At 43.8% G+C, this 24,179-nt stretch overlaps 1 protein-coding gene across 1 annotated transcript in view; it reads right to left on the bottom strand.

Annotated features, from left to right (window-relative positions):
* The window catches only part of ADGRV1 (adhesion G protein-coupled receptor V1), a 400,714-nt gene that overhangs the window by 364,594 nt on the left and 11,941 nt on the right, over positions 1-24,179 (bottom strand). The window contains exons 3-5 of the mRNA XM_066604894.1: positions 14,208-14,303; positions 10,683-10,787; positions 9,421-9,534 (exon numbers count right to left, since the gene is read on the bottom strand). Coding sequence (XP_066460991.1) covers positions 9,421-9,534; positions 10,683-10,787; positions 14,208-14,303 — 315 coding nt within the window. The remainder of the gene's footprint in view (positions 1-9,420; positions 9,535-10,682; positions 10,788-14,207; positions 14,304-24,179) is intronic.

Here is a 24,179-nt window from a genome sequence, read left to right as displayed (position 1 = left end):
TCAGATGAAAGTTCTCTTTTTCTGGCCATTTTGAGCGTTTAATTTACCCCACAAATGTGATGCTCCAGAAACTCAATCTGCTCACAGGAAGGTCAGTTTTGTAGCTTCTGTAACGAGCTAGACTGTTTTCAGATGTGTGAACATGATTGCACAAGGGTTTTCTAATCAATTAGCCTTCTGAGCCAATGAGCAAACACATTGTACCATTAGAACACTGGAGTGATAGTTGCTGGAAATGGGCCTCTATTCACCTTTGTAGATTTTGCACAAAAAACCAGGCATTTGCAGCTAGAATAGTCATTTACCACATTAGCAATGTATAGAGTGCATTTGTTTAAAGTTAGGACTAGTTTAAAGTTATCTTCATTGAAAAGTACAGTGCTTTTCCTTCAAAAATAAGGACATTTCAATGTGACCCCAAACTTTTGAACGGTAGTGTACATAAAAAAAAACTTATACAAATATATGCAATTTTAAGCATGCCGTACCTGTATGTTTTTAGCATATACAATAAACGTTTGTGCCTGTTGTTACATTTTAAAAAAATGTATAAATTTTTCACTGTAAAGTCTTTTAAAATAATGTTTTGTATTTGAATGCTTTTTCCTTTTTTAAGCATTCGAAAATACAACCCCTTATATGTTAATTGTATGGAAACATAAAAGTTTACATTTCCATAAATTTCTACTGACTGCGATATAAAATAACAGTAGGGTATGCTGTGCTTTGCTACTCCCCCCCCCCCCCCCAAAAAAAATGGACACAAACATAAGAGAGGTCAAAAGTAGGCACTTTAAACTACGTTTGACCAATTGTAGTCTATTAGTACATCAAGAAATACGTTTTAATACTTCAGTTGTATAAAAATGTATACGCTCAACAGATGGCTAAAACGTGCTGTGAACAGCCTCTTAGACTTAATTCACATCACAGCTGTTGTGTACGGTCAGAATATATGCCAATTTGCCCATTGAGTTTAATGGGCAAATAAATGCCAGAAGGGTACATAGTTGGGCCAGTAAAGGAATTAGGAAAGCAGAAAATGAGGAGATTAAAGGCCAGGGGTTCTTAAGAAATTGAAAAATTAAGAATTGGAACTAAGAATATTGAGGAGAATCCTTCAAATGTTAAAATGGAGCAGTGAAGGCAGCTGTTTTGTGGATGATTGAATATTCATGTGCGGGATATCAATTACATTAGGAAGCTCATGAATAAAGCAGGAGTCTAATGAATATCATTGTGGGAATATCTCAGCAATGTCTTTGGTTATGAACAAATCAAGCATGCTGGATGGGTGTTCTCGCTGTGTGCAGACATGTCTATACTCAGATTTCACATTTCAATAGAAAATATGTAATAAGATTTCCCCTTGTTTGTTTCATTTGTCACTGTTACATAGTTACTTGGGTTGAACAAAGACGAATGTCTACTAATTCAACTATTCTCAAACCCAACTGTTTTATTCAGAGGAAGACAAAACAAAACCCCCTTGGCAACAAGAGACAATTTTGCCTAGCGGGAAAATAATTTGTTCCTGGCCTCACGGTTTCAGATAATTTTTCTGGATCAAATTAGCAACATTATTCCGTCCTTGTTAACTGTAACTCTCAATACTGTTAGACATTAGATCATTTTCTAGACCATTTTTAAATTCTGTTAGTTTTTTGATAGCCATTGCTATATCTTGGTAATACATTGCAAAGTTTTACTACTGTTACTGTAAAGAACCCTTTCCTAATATCCATGATGGAATCACCCTTTCTTGCACATCTAAATTATTATTTATTATAGTTTATAAATGATAAAATATGATCCATATACAGTGCTTAGAATAAATAGTTTGTGTGCTGATACTTTGTATAAACCTTGAAAATATTCATAGAGTACATATTAAGAGACCACTCAGATGTTTTTGGATTTATTAGGTAGCTATCCCCCCAGTATGTATTAGTGAGCTAGCGTTACCTTGGTTAGTTATTCCTTTCTATCTGAAACTCTTTCTCCTTAAATGGTTAAGTCACCTCATTTCTGTCCAGCTCAGATTTAAATGGGGTTATGTGTTCAATTTCTAGTCAGTTTCTCAGTCTGTGTGATGCTATTATATTGACTATACCATAGAAACTGTCTAGAGGGGGGCAGAAGCACTCCTATCACAGTTACTGATGATGATCATACAGCTCCTGTCACACAGTTATAATAGAGGAAATCACAGCTCATCCTCCGGATTGCATACTTATGGTCTTTAGCTTATTTAGTAGAATATAGAAGGTAATGATAATTAAACTGTCCACCCAGTAGGCAGAAATGGTATAGCCTCTAGCTAATGCCGTACTGATGCATTATGGGATTGATATGAAGGTGAAAGCAAAAAGCTCAGCATTAAGATGGTGCCTGCTAAACATCAGACTTGAGGCTAAATGGAAGTGACTGCAATATTCAGGAGAGATCTCCAGAGTGTAATCAGGAGAGGAGGCAGGGATGGAAAATTGTGTTTAAGGGTAACATGGTGAATTCTTGCCATGGTTTTAATGTGGAATCAGTGTGGATTCTGCATCAAATCTAAATCATCTGTCTGATTTATTTGAATGGGAATCCATTACAGAGTATATATGGCGTGGATTCTTTCCACATACAGATTTGAAATGCCAGATTCATTTCTAGATGCGGATTCAGTGTCAGAAATCCACAGGTGGATTTGACCATTAAAGAGGGCTAAATCAATGTGCAGATCAGCAGGAACCTGAAGTGCAAATCCACATTAGAAATCCCTGGCTTTGCTATGGATTTCCTCTGTGGATTGTGATCTGAACTCTGCGCTGAAGAAACTGTTTCCATATCCTAAGGTGTCTGTTTTCCAGGATAAATCAGCCAAATCTCTAACTTTTCATTATAAGGCAGTTTTCATATGAATGGATATGAGCTGGATGAGGAGTGCCAATCAAAAAGATCAGCGCTTGTTTAACTTGCCTTCACAGGTCGATTCGGGATGTATATTGAATGACATGATCATACATATGATCATTCATCCCGAATACAGTGTCATCACTGTCAGCAGCATTCCATACCTCCCTTTTCCAGGAGATGTGCTAGCAACAATGATGTGTTTTCTGGCGGCCAGAAGGTCCCATCAGCCATTGAACAACCGTTTGTTGTTTGATTGGGGGCACCTTCACACGGCCCAATGGGCAAACAAAGGAAAATTTGTGCCTGATCATTGCATGTGTAGAAAAGCCTAAAGCTCTTTTAGGCCTTAGTCAGACGGGCTTTTTTTGCGCGATTTGCGCATGCGCATGCGTCCGGCGATTTTTTAAAACCATTGCTTTGCAATGGTATCGGACACATGAGCGCTTTTTATGCGCTCGTCCGATAAATTATAGAACAGAAATCGCAGATCGCACCTATCTGCGATCTGCGATTCCTGTTCTCTTCTCTAGGGTATCACCGAGGCAAATAGGTTCCCGTAGGATTAATATATTTCACCGTGGGGAACCACAGAAATGATAAAACGTAACTTTTATTAATGGTACAAATAAAAGACAAACAAAAATTTAAAAAAATAATTTTTTCTTATATGTGCGTGCTACTGTGATAGGAGTTGCTATGCTCATATGACAAAGGGAAAAGGATGTATCCAATTTGTCTATTAGTGACTCCTGAGGATCTTTATCATATAAATCACAGGGGATTCACACAGAATGTCAAATTCTATGTGTGTTGTCTTATCAGAATACAACACATGTCAGGTCATTGGATGTTATATCACCTGATCTCTATTATATTTTTCCCTTTGAATTATACACAAAATAGTTTATAATACACCTCCTAGTTCTCATTAGGTGTGTTAATGAAGTGAGACAGAGTGTCACTAATATTCGGTAGTTCGGAAATAGCAAATTTCTGTATATGTCACATATAATTATATAGTGACATATATTACTACCGATAAGAGGAGACAAGGTGACCAATCTCGTTGAAAACGTAATTGGTCTACCAATACATTGAGTGGTTTGTGAATAATAGGAACCCCTCTGATACCAATATTGAAAAATGCGTCTCTCCAATCTATAGCAAGATTCCCTTTAAATTATTGATCTCATATGGATCAAAATAAAACAGCTCTCAGAATCTGTCTGATAGATAAATAGGTGCATTCAATATTCTAATGCCCTCAAATGCTATCTGTAGAGGTGAACTCTTTGATTGTGAATCCAAGCTGATATTATTCACATGAAAAGATAGCTAAGAGAGTCAGCTATCTATAGGCTGATGAGAACATCTGATGTTTTGATGCTCTCAGCGCTATTCTTCCTAGCCAAGCTACTTGATAATTTTTAGAGCTAACATTAGTACTAGGAGATAGCTTAAAAGAGACCATCAACGCGTTTCTACTACTATCTAATTGTAAGTAGCGTCATCAGGATGGATATTGACACAGATATAGACAGAGAACTGTGCAGCACAGAGGCTGCAGGATAAATGAGTATAGATGGTAAGTGAACTCAAAGTCCTGGTTTATATCGCAGAAACCACGCCTCCCAGACAAGGGGATAGGCTATCAAAACACCAATGAGCTGCAGAGAGCGTCACACACCTTCCATCCAAATCTCGCGATATTTCGAGTGCTCGCGCATGCGCAGTAGACCCTAGGCGTTGTGTTGCCAATCACTTGCCAACCAAGTGGCCGGAGCGTGCCGCTGACGTGGCTGTATCTAATTTCTATGGCAACACATAAACGCCAGGTTGCAGGCAGCGACGTGTAGGAGGTGTTTGGTGCATCAGCCCCTTGTTTATGGGCGTTTTAGTTAATTAGTGGAAGCACTGTAGTTTGTTTATGACAATCCCTGATATGCTAATGATGCTTCATACATAGAGCATTGTTTACAGCCCGATGTGATTTCATAGTTTAGTTATAACCTGATACTAACACAGGAATAACCTAATGATGTTTACATCTAGTTATATCTCATCTCATTCTTATATGCATACCATATACTGCTCTGTGTATTGGTCCTATGGGGGACTACTATTGATGTTAGCAAGGCTTAATGCATCACCTGGGTTATCCCCAGTCATTTTAGTTCTTAATGTTATTGATAAGTATGTATAGTCACCTCATTATGAGAGAGGGTTGTTATGTATTTTATGCATGCAATATTGAGGGAGAGATCGTGTTTATCATGTGGTAGATGTCACAATCCCAGTTTCTATTATTATTATGAGTTGAATGTCCAAGCCTGACAATATTTTAGATGAATGAAGCAAAGGACTGACACTCATTTAGGCCCCTGGGAGTACAGGAATCCAAGCGGTGGATCCATTGGCTCTCTTTTTGCAGCAATCGTCGATCTCGGTTGCCGCGCCTTCCATTATCCCTTAGAATCTCCAGACCTTGAAATTTGAGAACATTGGGGTCATTTCCATGATGTTCCTTTACGTGAATTGCCAAACTAGTTTTGTCCCCCTGTTCTACGTTACCAACGTGCGCTAACAGCCGTCGGTGCAGTTGTTGGGTAGTTTTACCCACGTAGTCGAGGGGGCACGGGCAAGTAGCCTTATATACCACGTACTGGGACCTGCAATTGATGAAATCACGAATGGAATATTCTCTCCCAGTTGAGGAGCTTCTGAAGGAATTCCCTCTCTGAATAAATTTACATGCTTTGCATCCTACACAAGGATAACAACCTTTGGGTAAATCAGATGCTAGCCAGGTCTTACGTTGTGAAATTGGATTGAAATGGCTGTGTACCAGACGATCACCCAAATTTCGTCCTCTCTTAAAGGTGATTAAAGGCCTCTCAGGTAGGTAATTTATCAAATCCACATCACGACGTAATATGTGCCAGTGTTTTTCTAAGATTGTTCGTACCTCTTTGGCACAATCGTCGTAAGTACCTATGATACGAGCCTTGTTGTCCCCGGTTATTGATGGTTTCTTCTGGAGGAATTCTTCTCTTCGTTTGCTATTTACAAAGTCATTTGCCTGTGTTAGTACTGAAGAAAGATACCCTCTATTTCTAAAGCGTTGTGTCATATCCCTTGCTTTGGACCGAAACTCCGTGTCAGAGGAACAATTTCTCCTGGCACGGATAATTTGACCTTTCGGTATTCCACGCTTCAACGCCATTGGGTGGTGACTTTCCCAATGGAGCAAGGTGTTCGTGGCAGTGTCCTTGCGGAAGATGGTAGTCTCGAGGGAGCCATTCTCACCTTTGGTGATTTGCAAATCCAAAAAAGTGATTGTCGTTGGGTGAATTTCCGTTGTTAAATATAGGTTTAGCTTATTCTGGGTTAAGTTTTTGACAAAGTTGTGGAAGCCCTCTACCGAGCCAGTCCATAGAATTAGGATGTCGTCAATATAACGAATCCATAACTCTATCGATGGTAACCATTCTTCGTTTGCCTCACAGAAAACGAGGGTTTCCTCCCACCAGCCCAGGTACAAGTTGGCATAAGTGGGGGCACATGGGCTCCCCATAGCTGTACCCCTGAGCTGGTGGAAGTACTGCCCCTCGAAAAGAAAATAACTTTTAGTGAGGACAAACGACAGAAGGTCTAAGAGCATGGTGTCATGCGCTCTAAATTGAGTTCCCCTTTGCTTAAGAAAAAAGCTAACTGCTTCCAAGCCTCCTTCATGAGGTATACAGCTATACAGCGATTCAACATCTAAGCTGGCAAGCTTAGTGTCAGGGGATACGGTAAGGCCATCAAGTTTTTTGAGGACATCTGTTGTGTCCTGGACATAGGCTGGGAGGGCTTCCACAAAAGGTCTCAGAATGATATTGATGTATTTGCTAACACCTTGAGTCACATTATCAATTCCCGAGACAATCGGGCATCCTTTAAGGGGATTTAACCCCTTATGGATTTTTGGCAATCCATAGAAGGTTGCGATTTGAGGATTTGTTGAGTACAGAAATTTGTATTCGTTGTCACTAATAAGTGATCTTTCCTTCGCTCCCACCAAGATTTCCTTGAGTTCACTATTAAACTTATCCGTCGGGTCAGTTGGGAGTATCTCATAGTTGTTTTTATCCAGTAGGATTTTAAGGCACATGTCACGATACTGATTCCGATCTAAGATGGTGATATTCCCGCCCTTGTCCGAAGGTTTGATGATTATTGTTTCATCCTTCTCAATAGTCAGTAGGGCTTGTTTTTTAGCTATAGTCAGGTTCTGATATTTAAACCTATGGACCTTTGATAGCTTGTTCAGTTCGTCATTCACCATAATTTCAAAGATTTCAAGATATGCTGAATCGACAGGTGGAGGATATGCAGTGCTTTTTGGTTTAAGTCTCGTAAAAGGGCCTTTCGCTGGATCCTTTTCTCCTTCTCGTTCAAGCTCTTCAAGTGTCGTGATTATGTCCAAATCTTCAAAATCCAGACCTAATTCTGCACATTTTTTCTTTCCCAAAGCAATAAAATGCTTCTTCCAACGAAGTTTTCTGAGAAATAAATTCACATCTTTGACCCATCCGAAGGAATCATATTTATTTGTAGGAATGAAGGAAAGACCCTTCTTAAGTACTGCTGCCTCATTGCGGGTTAATTTCCTAGACGACAGATTAATGACTTGTAGTTGATTCTCTTGTGAGGATGAAGTCCCAGAATTCAAAATAGGACCATTCCGGTTAGCTTCAGCGGGATTTGTGTCTAGTAGTGTGGGGGTGCAGATGGTCCCGCTCGGTTCCTGGTCATGTAAAATAAAAAATATATATATATACTCACCTGCTCCCGGCAGTCAGAGTTCCCCGCGGCCGGCCTGCAGTGGGTGTGAAGGGGGTGTGAGTCAGACCTGCTACCTGATTGGCTCAGCGCTGAGCCAATCAGGGGGCAGGTCTGACTCACACCCCCTTCACACCCACTGCAGGCCGGCCGCGGGGAACTCCGACTGCCGGGAGCAGGTGAGTATGTATATATTTTTTATTTTAACACTTTTCTGGATGAATTGCAGGGAAGGGCTTATATATTTAAGCCCTTCCCGACAATTCATCCCACACTCGCCCGCAGCGCATTGCTTTCAATGGAGCCGCTGTATTGCTCCATTGAATGCAATGCGCTGGACAGCTCCGGCCCGTTTCTAATGAAACGCGGCTAGGAGCAGATTTTCGGGCGATTTTCGGGCACCGGTCACGCGATTTGCGGATGCGCATCCGTCATGCGATCCGCAAATCGCGCGAAAAAACGCCCGTCTGACTAAGGCCTTATACTGAATGATTCTCGTTTGTACAAGCAAACAAACCAGTGACGTCACTGCAAGCTCGTTTCCTCTCATGCAGCCTGTTTAGACAGGCAGATTCATTGTTGACTTGTTCAATGAGAATCGTTCAGTATTGTGAATGTGAAGCACTGAACCATCAGTGTTTAACCCTTTCCAATCCAATTTGTATCCTGGTTTTCCTGGGGGGGGCTTACTCTTTTTCTGTTGTTATACAATGGCGCTATCGGCTGGCTAAAGCCAGTACTGCATGAGGTGACACATTGGATAGGCTCCGACAGCAGAGAGGCTGGCAATATACAGTAAGAGAACTCCGACGGATGTCTTCCAACATTGGAACTGTACAGCCCTAAATCATAATGTCTTCAGAGGTCAGACAGTGGATTGGAAAGGGTTAAACTGAACGAGCCAACGATAATTTTTATACCTGCCAAAAATCAACGAACGAGAAGCGAACAATTCTCGTTCATTGTTGGCTTGCAGTTAGACTAAACGATTCTCTTCACATTTGCTCATTTACCGTTTTTTTTTTTTTAACAATAATCGTTTCGTCTAAGTCCCCTTTGAGTTATCCATGCTTGTACAGCCTCCAACGATTCTTCATTAAATCAAAATATGCTAAATTAATGCTGCTTGGCACTAAGTGCTGCTTATACTTCCGTATACTTCTTACTGACAACCTTGTCAACCACAGTTGGATTCCATTTATTGTATGTGCAGCCATTGTATCACTGTGACCAAGGTGCATTACTTTAGATTTATATGCATTTCATATCTTTTACCATTTGACTACAGAGGCTGCAAACATGTTTTATTTGTAATATTTCAAAAATTTAGTATTCCACATATTCATAAGGTCATTAAAAAAAATATTAAAAAGAACTGCGCCCAAAACAGACCCTTGTGATATACCACTGCTAACTTTAGCCCATTTCAAGTACACAGAATTTACAATCACTTTTTATATCTATCAAATGGCATTTTCTCAGAGTCCCTGCATCTTCAACTTTCATAGACTGTTGTTATATACAGTATCAAATGCTTTCGCAAATTCTAACTCTGACATCAACAGCTTTCCCAACATCCACATTTGCACCTTTATTATGTAAGATAAACTTTAACATTCTTCTTCCAGAAAGTAATGTCTTCATCTGTACGGATTGCCATGCAGTTGTCAAGAGATGACTAATTTATCTTACCTGATCATCTAAAACTGTCAGGTTGTAAATGAAGATGGATCTCCCACTGAGGAATGTAATGTTTTCTTTAGCTGGAAGAAGGTCTTCATCCGCTGGATTAGGACCGCCATCTATCTGCAAAACCGTGCCAGCAAAGTGTGAAACTATGAAAGAGTATGCATGTAGCCTTACGTACTATATGTATCTCTTTAACCTACAGGATATACAGTAGCCACTTAATTAATGAAAACTAAAACAAAAGAGATTCAGTTAAAGTAACTTAGACGGCCATTTTGAAACAGGGTTAAACAATTTTACCATCATATCACCAAGAGTCATATATTTTTTTAATTTCCGGGTGTATCAAGTGCCCTGAAGGCGAATCCTCTCCTTTAAGTGCAAGCTAATCTCTCCATTGAGCTGCTCCACAACCCCTCCCCTCTGTTCTGAGTGACAGCGGTATTGCTCTCCTGATTGGATGGTACAGCTGTCAATCAGAGCTGTGGTGCAGCACAATGTAGAAAGTAAAAAGCACTTCCGGAGAAGGCTTGCCTTTAGTGCACTTGCAGAAGGACCCTGCAGGGGAATAAAACTTCATTTTTGACTCCTTGTGATAAAATGGTTTATTACATTATTTTTCTGCCACATATATCAAAAACAAATTAAAACCAACTCCAATAGATATCTTATTGGTCTCTGAGCAATGGAAGCCGATTGCTTTGTCCCAGGGTTCCACCTGAAGACTTAATTCAATGTTGGTTGATAATCCATTGAATGAAGAAGGGGGCAGTGTTGATTCTCCCGATTTTAACTTGCCTGATGCTTTGTTTCCCTGACTTACCCCCCTCTCCTTATTGAAATAAACATGGAGGTCCCTTCCAACTCTACCATTCTATGATTCTATGTAAGCTTAGCTCATCGACCATGCATGTTTATGTGGAAGTCAGTAGAACTATCAGTTGAACACAGCTAAGAGGCTAAGATTAGAAGGTGAGCCCTGATGAGGACTGGTGTGAGCGGATATATTCTGTGTGCAGAGCTATGGAATATGATGGGGCTAAATAACATGAAAGAATACGGTAAAGAAAAAATAGTAGAGCTGAGCTTTTTCTATTTTACATGGATGACACACATAAAGCTGAACGGATTGTATATTGTAAAAAAGTATTGCTGACACCCGAAGTAGAAAAAAAAGCTTTCAAAGGAAAAAAAGAATGTTTCCGCAATTAATGATAAAGCTGAGTTAACAAAACATATCCTCAGACCGATGGAGCTGAACTTACCTCAAAAGTCACAGTCACGCTTCCATAAGTGCCTTTCTCTCTCAGAAGCATGACTGGCAACGATTGGTTTCTACCCTGTGGCTCATTCACTGTGATGTAGGACGACTGATGTGCAAAAAAGATGAGAGAATATTAGAAGCTGCTCAACCATTAAACAAGGAGGCACAAGACAACGATACTTAAGAAATCTTCCTTAGAAACATAAATTCATCAATCGGACTATGCAATGCTCCACTATTATCCAATAGAAAAAGAAGAAAACAGGTGGGTTATCAAGTTCATACAAGAAGTCCCGAAAGATTATTAACTGCTATTTTTAATTATTTCATGCTTTTCATCTTTTTTTCTTCTTTTTGGCCCCTCAACAACAATACCAATATGAGCGATTGTGAGTGGGCTGCTGTGCAGTGTCAAATGATTCATTTCTCTGTTTTCAGCCTAAAAGTCCCCAAACCCTTTGCATGCATTCTATTTTTCTCTCCCCACTCCTTTGTACTTCGCATCACCAGCAGTAAGTCCAAGTCCATAGCTTTAAATATATTCCATAGTAAGTTTTTTTCACGTTCTAGCAGCTATAAACATTGTCCACAATTGGTTCCCAATCTCTGCCCACCTCTGGCAGCTTGAAATTTAATTTTTAGTTAATTCTCCAGTCAGTCTGCTTCTCCTTCTGGCAGCCAGTTTCCAATAAGTTTGCCATAGATAATAATTATAGTTAATAATAATTACAGTCAATCCTTAAAACCAGCCATCTCAGCTTTGCTGTGTATTGCTATGCTACTGTACAATCTCTGGTCCTCCCGACAAGCAGGGTAGAAGCAATTTGTATAAGCTGCTGTCAGAGTGATCAGAGGATCCAGTAGAGCGGAAAGTGATTCAGCTTAGCAGGTGGATATGCATAGTGATATACACTGAACAGCCATACTATGTAAGTAAATGTCATAACTCTTTAATGCACGCAGAAACAGAAACATAGAAAATTGATGGCAGAAAAAGAGAACATGGACCATCTAGTCTGCCCTTATATGATGTCCTTATGGTTCCTCTCTTAGGATAGATCTATGCTTATCCTAGACATGCCCGAATTCATTGTTGATTTTCCAACCACATCTGCTGGAAGTTTGTTCTAAACATCTACTACTCTTTCAGTAAAATAAAAACACTTCCCTCTTGAACCTTATCTATACCTCATAGATGAACGATTGCCTGTTTACACAGGCTGATCCTTGTTTGGTTTTTATGCCTAAGTTCTTTAAATCTTTCCTGATAAGTTTTATTCTTCAGACCTTCCACCATTTTTGTAGCCCGTCTTTGGACTTGTTCTGTTTTATCAGTATCTTTCTGTATGTGAGGCCTCCAGAACAGAACACAGTATTCCAGAGCTCTACACAGCAGGATCACAATTACCCTCCTTCTACTGGTTATCAGAAGAGGAAAGATTATTCACACCCTTAAGTACATTTGAAAGTTGCATATTTTTTCATTAAGCTTTATTCAAATAAAATTGGAAATCCCTTTGAGCTTCTGAGCTGCATCAGTAAGCGATCTCCACAGGATAATGCCAAATGTCAAGCGTCAGTAAGCATAAAAGTGGCATCAATGTCTCACATGTCCATGAATGGTACTTCTGTATTTGGTTCACGAAAATAATTGCCACTTCTGATGACCAATTGACACTTTTTATAAATATGCCCCAATGTTGCTCCTGTCAACCCTTTCCTATGACTTTTCCCACACAGTATCAGCAAAACTTGACCCAAGAACTCAACTTAGGTGATACTACTGCCTGATACAGTGCTAGGGACCAGCAATAGCGAGTACCTGCACTTCTGTAGTATTTAAGGCAACCACACCAGTCTTCACAAGAGCATGCAGATCCAGTGGTCACCTCTGGGACCTACAGGACCTATAGCTAATAGACACTGCCTCGAAAGACCAGGATTTGACTTCAGTTGGAAACTTTGTCTTCATTAGTATTTCCTTTCCATCAGCCTTACGTAAGTACTATATCTCAAGAGGGCAATTAGGAGGTGATGTCTAATTCAAAGCAATGTTTTACATGAGATATTCTGTTATCTTTCCCAAATACTAATTAAAAATGTATAAGCACTACAATTGACATTGCTTCTGGGCAATAATGTTTAATCTTAATACACCTTGATTGTCAGAAGTAGATTATAAAGAACACGCTCGAAGCAATGATGTCCTTAATATGTTCTACTTTCTTGTACAAATAAAGCATCCCTTTTCCATTCCTATTTTCTCTTCAAGATTAAAAAATCACCAGTAAATACACCGCCTCAGGACTTATTCATATCAGTGTGCTGTTTATGTGACCATGTGATTATTTTAGGGTGGCCGGAGGTGCTGTCACAGATGCGGCTGGAAACACCAGAAGAAAAGTGCTGCATGCAGCACTTTTTCTACCACCCAAAAGCCAGATAGCTGGGCAGGAAGTGGTTGGACCCCATTATAGTCAATGGGGTCCTCCTGGCAATGTTCAGTTCCGTCCAGAGACAGAACCATTCGGCTGCAAAGATTCCACTTCCCTGTTCCCGAACAGAGCAGGAATGTGGAAAACCAAGCACAGGTAAGAAAAAAAAGCACCCTCACATGGAACTATGGTCCATATGAAAAAAAATGCAGCATGTGCTGTTCTAGTCTGTTTTCACAGACATAAACAGCTCATTCGATGTTGGGCATCCATGAACATCGGACCGTACACAGACAAGTTTATTGTGTCTGATTTTCCTGGATGCAACACAGCCATGCCTACATGAATAAGGCCTTAGGCCACTTTCCCACAAGCATATACTTAATCAGTATTCCTTTCATATTTTTCTGTCCATAACACAGAGTCAGTGTTAATCTATGAGTCTATCCACATAGCTCTATAAAATATGCACATATTCGAGAAAGGCAGTGTGTACTACTTTCATCCATTCTGAAAATGCCCATTGAACTTTATGGAGAGTGCTTGAAATACAAATGCATCCGTATTGGATCTGTATTCCATCAGTATTGCAACTATATTTACACTGATTGGTATTTCTATTGGGCAAAAAAAGATCCATTCATGGATGCCCAAAATTACATGGGCTACACTCGCCAGTGAAAACTTGGCCTGCAATTCCAAATCTTGGCTGCTTTATGGTGTACAGAGCTGTATGCTTCTGGCAGACAGCAGTTTTATACTGCTCTAGCGAATAACTAATGTGCGGAGTCCCGGCTGGTGGACCTCCACCAATCAGCTATTGATGACTGACCTATCCTGAGGATAAGCCATCAATAGTTTAAAGCTGGAAATCTCCTTTCATAGCTTCTGATAGGAACCTAAATAATATTTTTTTCATCTCAAAGCAGGGATTATGAAATGTTCCATGCTGTTTCTACAATTTCCTAGCACTTCTTTCCCGTTTTACTTTTTAATGAGTAACTTAATAAAAGGCTACAAAGATATGAAAAAAATCTTCAAACCCCTTTGCAACCCAAGAATAAAGGATGACAATACGACAGCTTCTCTACCATATTGACAGAGATGATTCCAAAGGCATTGTCGTTTGACAATATAGTGACAGCAACGACTTTCTGGGGTCCCAGCTTTGTGTTCAGTGGAGGATTCTGGAAACAAGAGAACAACAAATAATTAGTTTCATATAGCGTGTAAGCTTAACTTTTCCCATGTCAAATAATGTGTACCAGCGAGCTAAGAAAGGAGATGCAATGCAAACAGTCTGGAGTGAGTAACATTATTGGATGGTATCATGTCGCCTGAGAAGATGTGTACGAGGGCATTCAGGGGACCATTAATCATATACTGACAGCCCATTACTGACACCATAGAAATGAGGAATAGGAAATAAAAAAATCAGAGGATGGAGAACATTAAAGATTTTCTAGTGATGAGAACAATGCGACATTTATACTGCTTTCTTTTGTTCTTGTAAGCTGTTCTCATGAACTGAACTGTAATGCACACAGTTATGGGTGTGCTAACTATGCACGCAGCATTACAGAGGGTACCTGCTGAGATAACTCTATACAATTATCACCGCAAATTCAAATTATCACAGCAAATAAATGCTAGCTTTTAGAACCAAAGGAGGTACTTATGCACTTCAAAATGACATAGAAATTATTTAAAAAGCTTTGTAAATGGTTGGCTCAAGTTTAAAGTGTATGTCTAGTCTTAGAATTAGTGATGAGCGAATTTGTGAAAAGTTTGATTTGAATCGTTTGACAAACTTTTGCAAAAAGTTTGGTACAAATTAATTAAACCCAAAAGTTGACTAAAACCCCTAAAACTGATGTACAAAATTGTCTCTGAGAGTGTCAAACAGGGCTTTTGTGGCTCTTAGACAGTGTTATACACCAGTGTTCAGAACTAGTGTTGAGTGAACCGAACATGTAGAACCTTCTTTTGGGTAGAACTTTGCTGAAAGCTTGATTCTAGTTTGTGCCAAAGACAGGGTTCTACTGGTTTGCTGAATACTACTTGTTGTTTATGCGTTCAGTCGCTTCCGACTCTTCGTGACCTCGTGGACCAACCCAGGCCAGAGCTTCTTGTTGGCTGTCGCCACTCCCAGCTCCACCAAGGTCCAGTCCGTCACCTGAAGGATATCATGCATCCATCTTGCCCTTGGTCGGCCCCTCTTCTTTTTGCCTTCCACTTTCCCCAACATCAGCATCTTCTCCAAGGTATCCTGTCTTCTCATTATGTGGCCAAAGTTCTTCAGTTTTGCCTTTAATATCCCTCCCTCCAGTGAGCAGTCTGGCTTTATTTCCCGGAGTATGGACTGATTTGATCTTCTTGCGGTCCAAGGCTCTCTCAGCATTTTCCTCCAATACCACAGTTCAAAAGCGTCTATTTTCTTTCACTCAGCCTTCCTTATGGTCCAGCTCTCCCATCCATAGGATATCATTGCTTTACCTATGCAGACCTTCGTTGTCAGTGTGATGTCGCTGCTCTTAACTATTTTATTGAGATTGGTAATATGTCATAGAGACATGTCAGAAAGTAATTATTGGTAGATGCCAATGATCTAGGATTCTGATCGCTAGAGCAATTGTAAACTGGTCCTATGCCTGTGTGATTTTTTTAGTTCAAAGATGTTCGTTTCTCCAGACATTTCCAATATAAATGTGAACTGTGTTCCCACAAACTTGGATGAGACTGCAAGATACAAGAATATGGTGGGAGCTGAAAAGCTGGAGTTTGTTAAAATAGTTAGGCATTTGGAAGCAGGGAATTTGATGGGCTAGTGTCTGGCTCATCGTACAGTAAAAGTAACATTTGCTTTAGTAACAGTGATAAGTCTATATTAGAGAAGTGAACATATAATATAATTCTCCAAAAATCCACAGCCAACCCCAACAATAGCTGCGGATTTGGAGAGCAGATTGCCGCAAAATAGCAAATAATCAGCAGCACAATACATAACAAATCAGCAACATTTGCCGCGGGTTTATTTACCCACGGAAACACTTCCGATTTTCTGCATGGAAATTCTGTAGCAAATCATGGCCTAAAGGTTCAACTTGTAAATATGCTCTAAATATGCAGCAGAAAAACGCATTGCAACTGTAGCAACTTGGTGACAAAAATCAAATGCAATCAACTGCCTGTGGTTTTTCATCACACTCCGACCATGTGTCTTTACTTTTAGTCCTGTAGTCTAAGAGGGCTGGACCGGACAGACCCGCCAATGAATACTCATCAGTAGCAATTTGTTAACACACCCAATAAATGTACATTAATGGAAGAAAATCACAGTCACATAGAGCAGAATATATTTAACATATGAGTCTATAATATTTGCTCCAAAGACAGAAAAAGAGCTTTTTAGTGGAAGAGTGCAAAGTTAAATTAATAACTTTTATGTGTAAATTAATGGAGCTCATGACTAGAGATGAGCGAACGTACTAGTCCGAGCTTGATACTCGTTCGAGTATTAGCGTGTTCGAGATGCTCGTTACTAGAGGCGAGCACCACGCGATGTTCGAGTTACTTTCACTTTCATCTCTGAGACGTTAGCGCGCTTTTCTGGCCAATAGAAAGACAGGGAAGGCATTACAACTTCCCCATGCGACGTTCAAGCCCTATACCACCCCCCTGCAGTGAGTGGCTGGCGAGATCAGGTGTCACCCGAGTATAAAAATCGGCCCCTCCCGCGGCTCGCCACAGATGCATTCTGACAGAGATCAGGGAAAGTGCTGCTGATGCCGGAGCTGCTATAGGGAGAGTGTTAGGATTGATTTTAGGCTTCAAGAACCCCAACGGTCCTTCTTAGGGCCACATCTGACTGTGTGCAGTACTGTGGAGGCTGCTTTTTGCAGTGTTGCACTTTTTTTTTTTTTTTGTATATCGGCCGTGCAGAGCATTGCGTCCAGAGCATTGCGTCCTGCAGTAATTTTACATAGTCCAGGGCCAGTAGTGGTGGTGAGTCAGGGACAGTGAAAGACATATCCAGTCTATATAGGCAGTGGGCTTTTCCAAAAAAATTTGGGAAAAAAAATCTATTTCGGCTGCCTGTGACCGTCCTGACTGTACTGCGTCTCTGCTGGAGGTAGTTGTCCTAATTCATACGCAGCCAGCTAAGTGTTACAGCAGGCTTGCGCAAAATTCTTTTCTGCCTCTGCGTTGCCTCTTACATCACCGCTGTCATCCTGTCCAGAGTGAAACAGTCTGCAGTAATTTTACATAGTCCACAGCCAGTAGTGGTGGTGAGGCAGGGACAGTGAAAGACATATCCAGTCTATATAGGCAGTGGGCTTTTCCAAAAAAATTTGGGGAAAAAAATCTATTTGGGCTGCCTGTGACCGTACTGACTGTACTGCGTCTCTGCTGGGGGTAGTTGTCCTAATTCATACGCAGCCAGCTAAGTGTTACAGCAGGCTTGCGCAAAATTCTTTCCTGGCTCTGCGTTGCCTCTTACATTACCGCTGTCATCCTGTCCAGAGTGAAACAGTCTGCAGTAATTTTACATAGTCCACAGCCAGTAGTGGTGGTGAGGCAGGGACAGTGAAAGACATATCCAGTCTATTTGGGCAGTGGGCTTTTCCAAAAAAATTTGGGAAAAAAAATCTACTTGGGCTGCCTGTGACCGTCCTCAGTGTACTGCGTCTCTGCTGGGGGTAGTTGTCCTAATTCATACGCAGCCAGCTAAGTGTTACAGCAGGCTTGTGCAAAATTCTTTCCTGCCTCTGCTGTGCGTTCCGTAAGCGAAGTCACCCTCCAACCACAGGCCAATAAGCGGCACATTTAATTACAGCGTTCTGTTTCTGCACTACTGGTAATACAGCATGCTGAGGGGTAGGGGTAGGCCTAGAGGACGTGGACGTGGGCGAGGATGCAGAGGCCCAAGTCAGGGTGTGGGCACAGGCCGAGCTCCTCATCCAGGTGTATCGCAGCCGACTGCTGCGGGATTAGGAGAGAGGCACGTTTCTGGCGTCCCCACATTCATCTCACAATTAATGGGTCCACGCGGTAGACCTTTATTAGAAAATGAGCAGTGTGAGCAGGTCCTGTCGTGGATGGCAGAAAGTGCATCCAGCAATCTATCGACCACCCAGAATTCTGCGCCGTCCACTGCTGCAACTCTGAATCCTATGGCTGCTGCTCCTCCTTCCTCCCAGCCTCCTCACTCCATTACAATGACACATTCTGAGGAGCAGGCAGACTCCCAGGAACTATTCTCGGGCCCCTGCCCAGAATGGGCAGCAATGGTTCCGAATCCTCTCCCACTGGAGGAGTTTGTCGTGACCGATGCCCAACCTTTGGAAAGTTCCCGGGGTCCGGGGGATGAGGCTGGGGACTTCCGGCAACTGTCTCGAGCTTTCAGTGGGTGAGGAGGACGATGACGATGAGACACAGTTGTCTATCACTCAGGTAGTAGTAATTGGAGTAAGTCCGAGGGAGGAGCGCACAGAGGATTCGGAGGAAGAGCAGCAGGACGATGAGGTGACTGACCCCACCTGGTTTGCTACGCCTACTGAGGACAGGTCTTCAGAGGGGGAGGCAAGTGCAGCAGCAGGGCAGGTTGGAAGAGGCAGTGCGGTGGCCAGGGGTAGAGGCAGGGCCAGACCGAATAATCCACCAACTGTTTCCCAAAGTGCACCCTTGCGCCATGCCACCCTGCAGAGGCCGAGGTGCTCGAAGGTCTGGCAGTTTTTCACTGAGAGTGCAGACGACCGACGAACAGTGTTGTGCAACCTTTGTCGCGCCAAGATCAGCCGGGGAGCCACCACCACCAGCCTCACCACCACCAGCATGCGCAGACATATGATGGCCAAGCACCCCACAAGGTGGGACGATGCCCGTTCACCGCCTCCGGTTTGCACCGCTGCCTCTCCCCCTGTGCCCCAACCTGCCACTGAGATCCAACCCCCCTCTCAGGACACAGGCACTACCGTCTCCTGGCCTGCACCCACACCCTCACCTCCGCTGTCCTCGGCCCCATCCACCAATGTCTCTCAGCGCATCGTCCAGCCGTCGCTAGCACAGGTGTTGGAGCACAAGCGCAAGTACGCCGCCTCGCACCCGCACGCTCAAGCGTTAAACGTGCACATAGCCAAATTTATCAGCCTTGAGATGCTGCCGTATAGGGTTGTGGAAACGGAGGCTTTCAAAGGTATGATGGCGGCGGCGGCCCCGTGCTACTCAGTTCCCAGTCGCCACTACTTTTCCCGATGTGCCGTCCCAGCCCTGCACGACCACGTCTCCCGCAACATTGTACGCGCCCTCACCAACGCGGTTACTGCCAAGGTCCACTTAACAACGGACACGTGGACAAGCACAGGCGTGCAGGGCCACTATATCTCCCTGACGGCACATTGGGTGAATTTAGTGGAGGCTGGGACAGAGTCAGAGCCTGGGACCGCTCACGTCCTACCCACCCCCAGAATTGCGGGCCCCAGCTCGGTGGTGGTATCTGCGGCGGTGCATGCTTCCTCCACTAAACCTCCCTCCTCCTCCTCCTCCTACGCAACCTCTGTCTCGCAATCAAGATGTGTCAGCAGCAGCACGTCGCCAGCAGTCGGTGTCGCCCGGCACGGCAGCACAGCGGTGGGCAAGCGTCAGCAGGCCGTGCTGAAACTACTCAGCTTAGGAGAGAAGAGCCACATGGCCCACGAACTGCTGCAGGGTCTGACAGAGCAGACCGACCGCTGGCTTGCGCCGCTGAGCCTCCAACCGGGCATGGTCGTGTGTGACAACGGCCGTAACCTGGTGGCGGCTCTGCAGCTCGGCAGCCTCACGCACGTGCCATGCCTGGCCCACATCTTTAATTTGGTGGTTCAGCGCTTTCTGAAAAGCCACCCACGCTTGTCAGACCTGCTCGGAAAGGTGCACCGGCTCTGCGCACATTTCCGCAAGTCCAACACGGACACTGCCACCCTGCAACATCGATTTCATCTGCTAGTGCACCGACTGCTGTGCGACGTGCCCACACGGTGGAACTCTACGCTCCACATGTTGGCCAGGCTCTTTGAGCAGCGTAGAGCTATAGTGGAATACCAACTCCAACATGGGCGGCGCAGTGGGAGTCAGCCTCCTCAATTCTTTACAGAAGAGTGGGCCTGGTTGGCAGACATCTGCCAGGTCCTTGGAAACTTTGAGGAGTCTACCCAGATGGTGAGCGGCGATGCTGCAATCATTAGCGTCACCATTCCTCTGCTATGCCTCTTGAGAAGTTCCCTGCAAAGCATAAAGGCAGACGCTTTGCGCTCGGAAACAGAGGCGGGGGAAGACAGTATGTCGCTGGATAGTCAGAGTACCCTCCTGTCTATATCTCAGCGCGTTGAGGAGGAGGAGGAGGAGCATGAGGAGGATGAGGAGGAGGGGGAAGAGACAGCTTGGCCCACTGCTGAGGGTACCAATGCTGCTTGCCTGTCATCCTTTCAGCGTGTATGGCCTGAGGAGGAGGAGGAGGATCCTGAAAGTGATCTTCCTAGTGAGGACAGCCATGTGTTGCATACAGGTACCCTGGCGCACATGGCTGACTTCATGTTAGGATGCCTTTCTCGTGACCCTCGCGTTACACGCATTCTGGCCACTACGGATTACTGGGTGTACACACTGCTCGACCCACGGCATAAGGAGAACCTTTCCACTCTCATACCCGAAGAGGAAAGGGGTTCGAGAGTAATGCTATACCACAGGACCCTGGCGGACAAGCTGATGGTAAAATTCCCATCCGACAGCGCTAGTGGTAGAAGGCGCAGTTTTGAGGGCCAGGTAGCAGGGGAGGCACGGAGATCAGGCAGCATGTACAGCACAGGCAGGGGAACACTCTCTAAGGCCTTTGACAGCTTTCTGGCTCCCCAGCAAGACTGTGTCACCGCTCCCCAGTCAAGGCTGAGTCGGCGGGAGCACTGTAAAAGGATGGTGAGGGAGTACGTAGCCGATCGCACAACCGTCCTCCGTGACGCCTCTGCCCCCTACAACTACTGGGTGTCGAAGCTGGACACGTGGCCTGAACTCGTGCTGTATGCCCTGGAGGTGCTTGCTTGTCCTGCGGCTAGTGTCTTGTCAGAGAGGGTGTTTAGTGCGGCTGGGGGAATCATCACAGATAAGTGTACGCGCCTGTCAACCGACAGTGCCGACATGCTTACACTCATCAAGATGAACAAAGCCTGGATTTCCCCAGACTTCTCTTCTCCACCACCGGACAGCAGCGATACCTGAACAATACGTAGGCTGCACCCGCGAATGGAAGCATTGTTCTCTATCACCATCAAAAACGTGGACCTTTTAGCTTCATCAATCTGTGTATAATATTCATCCTCCTCCTCCTGCTCCTCCTCCTGAAACCTCACATAATCACGCCGAACGGGCAATTTTTCTTAGGCCCATAAGGCTCAGTCATATAATTTTTGTAAACAATTTTTATACGTTTCAATGCTCATTAAAGCGTTGAAACTTGCACCTGAACCAATTTTTATTTTAACTGGGCTGCCTCCAGGCCTAGTTACAAATTAAGCCACATTAACCAAAGTGATTAATGGGTTTCACCTGCCCTCTTGGTTGGGCATGGCCAATTTTTCTGAGGTACATTAGTACTGTTGGTACACCAATTTTTGGGGGCCCTCGCCTACAGTGTAATCCAATTAATTTTTTGCCCACCTGCATTAAAGCTGACGTTACATCAGCGGTCCTGGGCACTGCAATGGGATGTATTTATGTACCGCCGGTGGCTTCCTGGCACCCACCCATGCTGTCGGTCCACACGGAGTTGTAACTGCATGTGTCCACTTCTAAAGAACCCCAGTCTGACTGGGGCATGCAGTGTGGGCCGAAACCCACCTGCATTAAACATGACATTACCTCAGCTGTGCTGGGCAATGCAATGGGATTTATTTATGTACTGCCGGTGGCTTCCTGGGACCCTCCGATGCTGTCGGTCCACACGGACTTCACAATAGGGAGTTGTACCTGCCTGTGTCTACTTATAAAGAACCCCAGTCTGACTGGGGCATGCAGTGTGGGCCGAAGCCCACCTGCATTTAATCTGACGTTAGCTCTGCTGTCCAGGGCACTGCAATGGGATACATTTATGTACAGCCGGTGGGTTCCAGGGAGCCACCCATGCTGTCGGTCCACACGGAGTTGTAACTGCATGTGTCCACTTCTAAAGAACCCCAGTCTGACTGGGGCATGCAGTGTGGGCCGAAGCCCACCTGCATTAAACATGACATTACCTCAGCTGTGATGGGCAATGCAATGGGATATATTTATGTACCGTCGGTGGCTTCCTGGCACCCACCCATGCTGTCGGTCCACAGGGACTTCACAATAGGGAGTTCTACCTGCGTGTGTCTATGAATTAAAAACCCCGGTCAGGTTGGGGCATGCAGTGTGGGCCGAAGCCCACCTGCATTTAATCTGACGTTAGCTCTGCTGTCCAGGGCACTGCAATGGGATACATTTATGTACAGACAGTGGGTTCCAGGGAGCCACCCATGCTGTGGGTGCACACGGAATTCCCATTGCGGAGTTGTACCTGCCTGTGACTATTTATAAAAAACCGCGGTCTGACTGGGGCATGCAGACACCTTGACAGAATGAATAGTGTGTGGCACATACGTTCCCTATTGCTATGCCCACGTGTGCAGCTCCTGATGGCGGTGGCACAGGATTATATTTCTCATTGCTTCTGTACAGCATTGTGGGCTATCGCCCCGCCCCTTTTAAAGAGGGTCGCTGCCTAGCCGTGCCAACCCTCTGCAGTGTGTGCCTGCTGTTCCTCCTCATGGCAGACACACTTATAAATAGACATGAGGGTGGTGTGGCATGAGGGCAGCTGAAGGCTGCGCAGGGACACTTTGGTGTGCGCTGTGGACACTAGGTCGTGCGGGGGGGGGGGGGGTTGCGCAGCATGTAATCCAGGAGAAGTGGCAGAAGAGTGTCATGCAGGCAGTTATTGTGCTTTGTTGGAGGTAGTGTAGTGCTTAGCTAAGGTATGCATTGCTAATGAGGGCTTTTCAGAAGTAAAAATTGTTGGGAGGGGGGGCCCACTCTTGCCGCTATTGTGGCTTAATAGTGGGACCTGGGAACTTGAGATGCAGCCCAACATGTAGCCCCTCGCCTGCCCTATCCGTTGCTGTGTTGTTCCCATCACTTTCTTGAATTGCCCAGATTTTCACAAATGGAAACCTTAGCGAGCATCGGCGATATACAAAAATGCTCGGGTCGCCCATTGACTTCAATGGGGTTCGTTACTCGAAACGAACCCTCGAGCTTCGCGAAAATTTCGTCCCGAGTAACGAGCATCCGAGCATTTTGGTGCTCGCTCATCTCTACTCATGACCAAAATTCTTGACTTGTATGTGGTGACAACCAGCTAATGCAAACAGATAATGTAAAAGTCTTCCCCATGTGAGTTAATATATCAGATAGACAGACTCCGCTACATATGGATCTCTGCTTACTTTTAACTCAAGGGCCATAACTTCTAACTTTGCTACAAACCTTCCAGCTTCATTGTACAAGATAAATATAAATGTGAAAACAGAGCCGTTGTGTCGTACATCGCACTGTGAGGGTATATGTATATATTGCCATATGTTTTTTTATGCTTTATACCTATATGCAAGTTCTATTCAATTCCAAATGAGAAAAAAACTTAATCTGTCGCCTTACATCAGATATTCCAAAGGCCTTGCGAGACAAAGACAAAATGTATCTTAAAACCCAGCAAAGGAAGAAACAGACACAAGGACGCGTACTTGGCTGTTTTTCCAGAGGCGCCGTAGCAAGATAACAACTGTTCAACTATGCATCTGAACTTTCACTGTCTCAGGCCGGAAATCCGGACTTCCCATATATGGTTATGCTGTGAATTTTAGCCAATGAGCCCATCACCCATTCCTGGTGATGAGACAAAAGGGTATAAGATCTCATGTAATCTGTAATAAAAAAAAGCGAAGCGCAGTCATGTACCCGTGTGAGAAACTATACCAGACCTCCGTGTGGTGTTTTCTTCTTTACCGCCGGCAGCG

This window comes from Eleutherodactylus coqui, chromosome 5 (genome assembly GCF_035609145.1).
Source record: "Eleutherodactylus coqui strain aEleCoq1 chromosome 5, aEleCoq1.hap1, whole genome shotgun sequence".
NCBI lineage: Eukaryota > Metazoa > Chordata > Amphibia > Anura > Eleutherodactylidae > Eleutherodactylus > Eleutherodactylus coqui.
This window is presented reverse-complemented; position numbering and strand designations above follow the sequence as displayed.